The 10,068-nt window shown below is 48.0% G+C and overlaps 1 protein-coding gene and 1 long non-coding RNA gene across 2 annotated transcripts; both read right to left on the bottom strand.

Annotated features, from left to right (window-relative positions):
* Positions 1-2,641: 2,641 nt before the first annotated feature.
* LOC108640028 lies at positions 2,642-4,500 on the bottom strand. The gene is made up of 4 exons (XR_003915581.1): positions 4,473-4,500; positions 3,315-3,746; positions 3,030-3,170; positions 2,642-2,947 (listed from the first exon to the last, which is right to left on the bottom strand). It is a non-coding gene; the product is annotated as an uncharacterized LOC108640028 (long non-coding RNA).
* A 2,107-nt stretch (positions 4,501-6,607) lies between these two features.
* On the bottom strand, positions 6,608-7,153 carry CYHR1 (cysteine and histidine rich 1; the record flags this gene model as incomplete). The annotated part of the gene is made up of 1 exon (XM_008932141.2): positions 6,608-7,153. A coding segment is annotated over one exon (519 nt), but the record flags the coding sequence as incomplete, so codon positions are not given.
* Positions 7,154-10,068: the final 2,915 nt, after the last annotated feature.

The raw sequence follows: 10,068 nt of genomic DNA, 5'->3' as shown, positions 1-10,068 counted from the left end.
CAGTAACTCCCAGTAACTCCCAGTAGGTCCCAGTGACCCCCAGTAACCCCCCAGTGCTCCCAGTAACTCCCCGTTCAAAACCCCCAATTTCAGTTAAAAACCTCCAAACCTTCAAATTTTGGCTAAAAAAACCCCAAAAATTCAAATTTTCATTCAAAACCCTCCGATTTCGGTTTAAAACCATCAAATTTTACTTAAAAAGCCCCCAACAGCCCCAAATTTTGCTTTAAAACCCCCTAATTTGGGTTAAAAAACCTCCAAACCTTCACATTTTGGCTAAAAAAACCCACAAAAATTCAAATTTTCATTCAAACCCCTCCGATTTCGGTTTAAAACCCATCAAATTTTACTTAAAAAGCCCCCAACACCCCCAAATTTTGGTTTAAAACTCCCTAATTTGGGTTAAAAACCTCCAAACCTTCAAATTTTGGTTGAAAACCCCCAACAAGCCCAAATTTTGGGTTCAAAAACCCTAATTTCAGTTAAAAACCTCCAAACCTTCAAATTTTGGCTAAAAAAACCCCAAAAAACCCACAAAAATTCAAATTTTCATTCAAAACCCTCCGATTTCAGTTTAAAACCATCAAATTTTGGCTAAAAAGCCCCAACAGCCCCAAATTTTGCTTTAAAACCCCCTAATTTGGGTTAAAAAACCTCCAAACCTTCAAATTTTGGCTAAAAAAATTTTAAAAAATTCAAATTTTCATTCAAAACCCTCCGATTTCGGTTTAAAACCATCAAATTTTACTTAAAAAGCCCCCAACAGCCCCAAATTTTGGCTTAAAACTCTCTAATTTGGGTTAAAACCCTCAAAACCTTCAAATTTTGGCTAAAAAACCCCCAACGAGCCTAAATTTTGGGGTCCAAAAACCCCAATTTCGGTTAAAAACCTCCAAACCTTCAAATTTTGGCTAAAAAAAACCCCAAAAATTCAAATTTTCATTCAAAACCCTCCAATTTCAGTTAAAAACCATCAAATTTTACTTAAAAAGCCCCCAACAGCCCCAAATTTTGCTTTAAAACTCCCTAATTTGGGTTAAAAAACCTCAAAACCTTCAAATTTTGGCTAAAAAACCCCCAAAAATTCAAATTTTCACTCAAAACCCTCCGATTTCAGTTTAAAACCATCAAATTTTGGCTAAAAAGCCCCAACAGCCCCAAATTTTGCTTTAAAACCCCCTAATTTGGGTTAAAAAACCTCCAAACCTTCAAATTTTGGCTAAAAAAATTTTAAAAAATTCAAATTTTCATTCAAAACCCTCCGATTTCGGTTTAAAACCATCAAATTTTACTTAAAAAGCCCCCAACAGCCCCAAATTTTGGCTTAAAACTCTCTAATTTGGGTTAAAACCCTCAAAACCTTCAAATTTTGGCTAAAAAACCCCCAACGAGCCTAAATTTTGGGGTCCAAAAACCCCAATTTCGGTTAAAAACCTCCAAACCTTCAAATTTTGGCTAAAAAAAACCCCAAAAATTCAAATTTTCATTCAAAACCCTCCAATTTCAGTTAAAAACCATCAAATTTTACTTAAAAAGCCCCCAACAGCCCCAAATTTTGCTTTAAAACTCCCTAATTTGGGTTAAGAACCTCCAAACCTTCACATTTTGGCTAAAAAAAACCCCAAAAATTCAAATTTTCATTCAAAACCCTCCAATTTCGGTTTAAAAACCATCAAATTTTGGTTAAAAAGTCCCCAACAGCCCCAAACTTTGCTTTAAACCCCCCCAATTTTGGTTAAAAACCTCCAAACCTTCAAATTTTGGCTAAAAAACCCCCAAAAATTCAAATTTTCACTCGAAACCCTCCGATTTCGGTTTAAAAACCATCAAATTTTACTTAAAAAGCCCCCAACACCCCCAAATTTTGGTTTAAGACTCCCTTATTTTGGTTTAAAAACCTCAAAACCTTCAAATTTTGGCTAAAAAACCCAACAAAAATTCAAATTTTCATTCAAAACCCTCCGATTTCGGTTTAAAAACCATCAAATTTTACTTAAAAAGCCCCCAACACCCCCAAATTTTGGTTTAAAACCCCCTAATTTGGGTTAAAAACCTCCAAACCTTCAAATTTTGGCTAAAAAAACCCCAAAAATTCAAATTTTCACTCGAAACCCTCCGATTTCAGTTTAAAACCATCCAAAAATTCAAATTTTCATTCAAAACCCTCCGATTTCAGTTTAAAACCATCAAATTCTGACTAAAAAAACCTAAAAAACCTCAAATTCGGGTCATCCCCACCCCACCCCACCCCAAATCCGGGGCGGACCCCCCCAATTTCACCCCCCCCACCCCCCAAAAACCAAAAAAACCCCCAATAATTGGAAAACTCCCCTTTTTTTATTATTTCTCTAGTAAAACGGGGCGGGGGCTGCGCGCCCCCCAACGCGCCCCGGACCCCAAAACGCCCCCGAGACCCCCGCCGGACCCCCCCAAAAAACCCCGCCCGGCTCCTCTTCCCACGCGGGCCCTCGAAACGGCCCGTTCCGGCCGCTCCCGACCGCTTTGGGGGGACCCGGAACCTTCCGGCCGCTTTCCCGACGCTTTTGGGGGGGCCCCGGAACCTTCCGGCTGCCTCCCGACGCTTTGGGGGGGGCCCCGGACCTTCCGGCCGCTCCCGACGCTTTGGGGGGGCCCCGGAACCTTCCGGCCGCTCCCGACGCGGCTCTCGCTGCTTCCCAGACCTGCCCGTTGGGTTTCCACCATCTTTTCATGGATTCAAGACCTTCCCGTTGGGTTTCCACCATCCTTTGATGCTTCCAAGACCTTCCCGTTGGGTTTCCATCACTTTTTGTCGGTTTTAAGCCATTTTTTGATGCTTCCAAGACCTTCCCATTGGGTTTCCACCATCCTTTGATGCTTCCAAGACCTTCCCGTTGGGTTTCACCATCCTTTGATGCTTCCAAGACCTTCCCGTTGGGTTTCCACCACTTTTTGATGGTTTCAAGACCTTCCCGTTGGGTTTCCACCATCCTTTGGTGCTTCCAGGACCTTCCCGTTGGGTTTCCGCTATTTTTTGATGGTTTCAGGACCTTCCCGTTGGGTTTCCACCCATTTTTGATGGTTTCCAGTCAATTTTTGAGGGTTTCAAACCCTTCCTGTTGGGTTTCCACCATCATTTGATGCTTTCAGGAGTTTTCCATTGAGTTTCCACCATTTGATGCTTCCAAGACCTTCCCATTGGATTTCCATCAGTTTTCGTCATTTTTAAGCCATTTTTTGATGGTTTCAAGACCTTCCCATTGGATTTCCACCATCCTTTGATGTTTCCAAGACCTTCCCGTTGGTTTTCCACCACTTTTTGATGGTTTCAAGACCTTCCCGTTGGGTTTCCGTCAGTTTTTGTCGGTTTTAAGCCATTTTTTGATGGTTTCAAGACCTTCCCGTTGGGTTTTCACCATCCTTTGGTGCTTCCAAGACCTTCCTGTTGGGTTTCCACCATCCTTTGATGCTTCCAAGACCTTCCCGTTGGGTTTCCGTCAGTTTTTGTCGGTTTTAAGCCATTTTTTGATGGTTTCAAGACCTTCCCGTTGGGTTTCCACCACTTTTTGATGGTTTCAAGACCTTCCCATTGGGTTTCCATCAGTTTTTGTCGGTTTTAAACCATTTTTTGAGGGTTTCAAGACCTTCCTGTTGGGCTTCCGCTATTTTTTGATGGTTTCAGGACCTTCCCATTGGGTTTCCACCATCCTTTGATGCTTCCAAGACCTTCCCGTTGGGTTTCCACCACTTTTTGATGGTTTCAAGAACTTCCCGTTGGGTCCATCAGTTTTTGTCGGTTTTTAAGCCACTTTTTTTGAGGGTTTCAAGACCTTGCCCGTTGGGTTTCCACCATCTTTTTCATTGTTTTCCAAGACCCTTCCCGTTGGGTTTCACCATCCTTTGATGCTTCCAAGACCTTCCCATTGGATTTCCATCACGTTTTCGTCATTTTTAAAAGCATTTTTTGATGGTTTCAAGACCTTCCCGTTGGTTTTCCACCACTTTTTGATGGTTTCAAGACCTTCCCGTTGGTTTTCCACCACTTTTTGATGGTTTCAAGACCTTCCCGTTGGTTTCCCACCATCTTTTCATGGATTCAAGACCTTCCCCTTGGCTTTCCACCCCTTTTTGATGCTTCCAAGACCTTCCCGTTGGTTTTCCACCACTTTTTGATGGTTTCAAGACCTTCCCGTTGGGTTTCCGTCAGTTTTTGTTGGTTTTAAGCCATTTTTTCATGGATTCAAGACCTTCCCATTGGGTTCCACTCATTTTTTATGGTTTCAAACCAATTTTTGATGGTTTCAAACCCTTCCCGTTGGGTTTCCACCATCCTTTGGTGCTTCCAGGACCTTCCCATTGGGTTTCCATCAGTTTTCGTCATTTTTAAGCCATTTTTTGATGGTTTCAAGACCTTCCCATTGGGTTTCCACCACTGTTTGATGGTTTCAAGACCTTCCCCTTGGGTTTCCACCATCCCTTGATGGTTTCAAGACCTTCCCGTTGGGTTTCCACCATCCTTTGGTGCTTCCAGGACCTTCCCATTGGTTTTCCACCACTTTTTGATGGTTTCAAGAACTTCCCATTGGGTTTCCATCAGTTTTTGTCGGTTTTAAGCCATTTTTTGAGGGTTTCAAGACCTTCCCGTTGGGTTTCCACCATCTTTTCATGGTTCCAAGACCTTCCCATTGGGTTTCCACCATCATTTCATGCTTTCAAGACCTTCTCGTTGGGTTTCCACTCATTTTTGATGGTTTCCAGTCAATTTTTGATGGTTTCAAACCCTTCCCATTGGGTTTCCACCATCCTTTGATGCTTCCAAGACCTTCCCGTTGAGTTTCCATCAGTTTTTGTCGGTTTTAAGCCATTTTTTGAGGGTTTCAAGACCTTCCCGTTGGTTTCCCACCATCTTTTCATGGATTCAAGACCTTCCCCTTGGCTTTCCACCCCTTTTTGATGGTTTCAAGACCTTCCCCTTGGGTTTGAACCCCTTTTTGACGGTTTCAAACCAATTTTTGAGGGTTTCAAGCCACTCCCATCGGGTCTCCCACCATTTTTGGGTCACTTTTAGGCCATTTTTTGCCACTTTCGAGCCATTTCTTGATGGTTTCAAGCCATTCCCGTTGGGTTCCCAACATTTTTTTGTCACTTTTAATCCATTTTTTGACAATTTCATTGGTTTCCCACCATTTTTTCCCCGCTTTTAGGCCATTTTTTTGTGGTCTCAACCTACTTTTTGATGGTTTCCCACCTTTTTTTGTCACTTTTAGGCCATTTATTGACGATTTCAACCCACCTTTGGATGATTTCCCACCATTTTTGTCACTTTTAGGCCATTTTTTCACGGTCTCAACCTACTTTTTGATGCTTTCCCACCATTTTTTGCCACTTTTGAGCCATTTATTGACGATTTCAAGCCATTCCCGTTGGTTACCCACCATTTTATGTTGGTTTCAGGCCAATTTTTGTCACTTTTAGGCCATTTTTTCCTGGTCTCAACCTACTTTTTGATGGTTTCTCACCATTTTTGTCGCTTTTAGGCCATTTTTTCCTGGTCTCAACCTACTTTTTGATGGTTTCCCACCATTTTCTGTCCCTTTTAGGCCATTTTTTCACGGTCTCAATCTACTTTTTGATGGTTTCTCACCATTTTTTGTCTCTTTTAGGCCATTTTTTCGTGGTCTCAACCTACTTTTTGATGGTTTCCCACCACTTTTTGTCACTTCCAAGCCATTTATTGACTCTTTCAAGCCATTCCCATTGGGTTCCCACCATTTTCTGTTGGTTTCAGGCCAATTTTTGTCACTTTTAGGCCATTTTTTCGTGGTCTCAACCTACTTTTTGATGGTTTCCCACCAATTTTTGTCACTTTCAGGCCATTTTTTCGTGGTCTCAACCTACTTTTTGATGGTTTCCCACCAATTTTTGTCACTTTCAGGCCATTTTTTCGCGGTCTCAACCTACTTTTTGATGGTTTCCCACCATTTTTTGTCACTTTTGAGCCATTTATTGACAATTTCAAGCCATTCCCATTGGGTTCCCCCAATTTTTGACTGTTCCAAGACATCCCACCGTGGTTTTCCAAAGCTTTTTGTCACTTTTAGTCCATTTTTTCGTGGTCTCAACCTACTTTTTGATGGTTTCTCACCATTTTTTGTCACTTTTAGGCCATTTATTGACGATTTCAAGCCATTCCCATTGGGTTCCCACCATTTTCTGTTGGTTTCAGGTCATTTTTTGATGGTTTGAAAACATTCCTGTTGGTTTCCCACCAATTTTTGTCACTTTTAGGTCATTTTTTTGTGGTCTCAACCTACTTTTTGATGCTTTCCCACCACTTTTTGTCACTTTTGAGCCATTTATTGACAATTTCAAGCCATTCCCATTGGGTTCCCCCAATTTTTCCCCCAATTTTTGACTGTTCCAAGACATCCCACCGTGGTTTTCCCAACGCACATGCGTAGGACCTCTCGCCGTTTCTCGCCGTTTCTCCGCCGCTTCCGCACGGAACGCCGCCGGGCAGGAGGAGGAGGAGGAAGGAGGAGGAGGAGGAGGAGGAGGAGGGTTGGGGGGGTGAAGGAGAGAGGGGGGGGTAAAAAGGAGAGGGAGGATCCGAGGGGGGGTCCTTTTTTTTTTGTTTGTTTCGTTTTTCCCAGTCTCATTTTTGGATTTGGAATATAAAAAGCCGGAGGTTGATGTTTTTGGCCGCCAGCAGTTTGTTACACTCCACCGAGTCGACGATGGGCAGGGCCATGTAGTCGGTCTCGTTGTTCTCGTTGCTGAAGACGAAGTGGTAGATGACGGGGTTGATCTTCACGTCGTCGTAGGGCCCCTCGAGCAGCAGGAAGGAGCACTCCATGGGGGAGTTGATCTTGCTCTTGAGGATGAGCTGGAAGGAGAGCGTGCGCTTGCACGACAGGTTGGGGTTCCTCTCCGAGTCGTTGACCCGCGCCTTGAGCACCCAGGTCTGGTTGAGGACGGTGAGCCGCGGCGTCTCGTAGTAGAGCCGCGTGATGAAGTCGTCGGTGCGGTACGGGCGGAACTGCACCTCTGGGACACAGGGAGAAGGGTGGCAGAGGGGGGGTTTGGGGGGGATTGGGGCACCCAAACCCCCTTCTGGGGACCACCCCGGGCACCCTCGGATGACCCCGGGGGGAGCGGGAGGAGGGAACGGGGCCTACGGAAAAGGGGGGAGGGGGAGATCCTGATGGGGGCTGGGAGGGTTTGCCGTGGCCAATGGGAGTCCAGGGAGCAGCAAGAGATCCCAGAGGGGCCCTACAACATTCCAGGATAACCAACAGATCCCAAAGGGACTCATCAGGGTCCTGAGACATTCCTGGAGTCATCCCCAGATCCCAAAGGGACTCATCAGGGCCCTACAACATTCCAGGAATGATTCCCAGATCCCAAAGGGACTCATCAGGGCCCTACAGCATTCCTGGGACCATCCCCAGATCCCAAAGGGACTCATCAGGGTCCTACAACATTCCAGGGACCAGCAACAGATCCCAAAGGGACTCATCAGGGCCCTACAACATTCCAGGAATGATTCCCAGATCCCAGAGGGACTCATCAGGGCCCTACAACATTCCAGGAATGATTCCCAGACCCCAAAGGGACTCATCAGGGCCCTACAACATTCCAGGAATGATTCCCAGATCCCAGAGGGACTCATCAGGGTCCTACAACATTCCAGGATAACCAACAGATCCCAAAGGGACTCATCAGGGTCCTACAACATTCCAGGAATGATTCCCAGATCCCAAAGGGACTCATCAGGGTCCTACAACATTCCAGGGACCAGCAACAGATCCCAAAGGGACTCATCAGGGTCCTACAACATTCCAGGAATGATTCCCAGATCCCAAAGGGACTCATCAGGGTCCTACAACATTCCAGGAACCATCCCCAGATCCCAAAGGGACTCATCAGGGTCCTACAACATTCCAGGGACCATCCCCAGATCCCAGAGGGACTCATCAGGGTCCTACAACATTCCTGGAGCATCCCCAGATCCCAGAGGGACTCATCAGGGTCCTACAACATTCCAGGATCAGCAACAGATCCCAAAGGGACTCATCAGGGTCCTACAACATTCCAGGAATGATTCCCAGATCCCAGAGGGACTCATCAGGGCCCTACAACATTCCAGGAATGATTCCCAGATCCCAGAGGGACTCATCAGGGCCCTACAGCATTCCTGGGACCATCCCCAGATCCCAAAGGGACTCATCAGGGTCCTACAACATTCCAGGAGCATCCCGAGATCCCAAAGGGACTCATCAGGGCCCTACAACATTCCAGGGACCATCCCCAGATCCCAAAGGGACTCATCAGGGTCCTACAACATTCCAGGAATCATTTCCAGATCCCAAAAGGACTCATCAGGGTCCTGAGACATTTCTGGAAACATCCCCAGATCCCAGAGGGACTCATCAGGGTCCTACAACATTCCAGGGACCAGCAACAGATCCCAAAGGGACTCATCAGGGTCCTACAACATTCCAGGAAGGGGATGAGGAGCCACCAGGGGATGAGGAGCCCCCGGGGTTTGTGGGAAGGGGATGAGGAGCCCCCGGGTGATCAGGAGCCATTGGGGTTTGTAGAAGGGGACGAGGAGCCCCCAGGGGACGAGGAACCACCAGGGTTTGTGGGAAGGGGATGAGGAGCCCCCAGGGGATGAGGAGCCCCCAGGGGATGAGGAGCCCCCAGGGGATGAGGAGCCACCGGGGTTTGTGGGAAGGGTGCAAGGAGCCAGCAGGGTGTGTGGGAAGGGGATGAGGAGCCTCCAGGGTTTGTGGGAATTGTGGGAAGGGGATGAGGAGCCCCCGGGGTTTGTGGGAAGGGGATGAGGAGGCACCAGGGTTTGTGGGAATTGTGGGAAGGGGATGAGGAGCCCCCAGGGTTTGTGGGAAGGGGATGAGGAGCCACCAGGGGATGAGGAGCTTCCAAGGTTTGTGGGAAGGGGGCAAGGAGTCACCAGGGTGTGTGGGAAGGGGATGAGGAGCCCCCACAGTGTGTGGGAAGGGGATGAGGAGCCCCTGGGGTGTGTGGGAAGGGGATGAGGAGCCCCCAGGGGATGAGGAGCCCCCAGGGTTTGTGGGAAGGGGATGAGGAGCCCCCAGGGGATGAGGAGCCCCCAGAGTGTGTGGGAAGGGGATGAGGAGCCCCCATGGGACGAGGAGCCCCCAGGGTTTGTGGGAATTGTGGGAAGGGGAGGAGGAGCCCCCACGTTTTGTGGGAAGGGGAGGAGGAGCCACCAGGGGATGAGGAGCCACCAGGGTTTGTGGGAATTGTGGGAAGGGGGTCAGGAGCCCCCAGGGTGTGTGGGAAGGGGATTGGGAGCCACCAGGGTTTGTGGGAATTGTAGGAAGAGGATAAGGAGCCCCCAGGGTTTGTGGGAAGGGAATGAGGAGCCCCCAGGGTTTGTGGGAAGGGGATGAGGAGCCTCCAGGGGATGAGGAGCCCCCGGGGTTTGTGGGAATTATGGGATGAGGAGCCCCCAGGGTTTGTGGGAAGGGGATGAGGAGCCCCCAGGGTTTGTGGGAATTGTGGGAATTGTGGGAAGGGGATGAGGAGCCCTCAGAGGATGAGGAGCCACTGGGGTTTGTGGGAAGGGGATGAGGGGCCACCAGGGTTTGTGGGAAGGGGATTGGGAGCCACCAGGGTTTGTGGGAATTGTGGGAAGAGGATGAGGAGCCCCCAGGGTTTGTGGGAAGGGGATGAGGAGCCACCAGGGGATGAGGAGCTTCCAAGGTTTGTGGGAAGGGGACAAGGAGCCCCCAGGGTTTGTGGGAAGGGGATGAGGAGCCCCCACAGTGTGTGGGAAGGGGATGAGGAGCCCCCACAGTGTGTGGGAAGGGGATGAGGAGCCATCAGGGGATGAGGAGCCCCCGGGGTTTGTGGGAAGGGGATGAGGAGCCCACAGGGTTTGTAGAAGGGGATGAGGAGCCCCCAGGGTTTGTGGGAAAGGGATGAGGAACCACCAAGGGATGAGGAGCCACTGGGGTTTGTGGGAATTGTGGGAAGGGGATGAGGAGCCCCCAGGGGACGAGGAGCCCCCGGGGTTTGTGGGAAGGGGATGAGGAGCCA

This window comes from Manacus vitellinus, unplaced genomic scaffold (genome assembly GCF_001715985.3).
Source record: "Manacus vitellinus isolate BGI_N305 unplaced genomic scaffold, ASM171598v3 ctg7180002431148_pilon, whole genome shotgun sequence".
In the NCBI taxonomy this organism is placed as follows: domain Eukaryota; kingdom Metazoa; phylum Chordata; class Aves; order Passeriformes; family Pipridae; genus Manacus; species Manacus vitellinus.
This window is presented reverse-complemented; position numbering and strand designations above follow the sequence as displayed.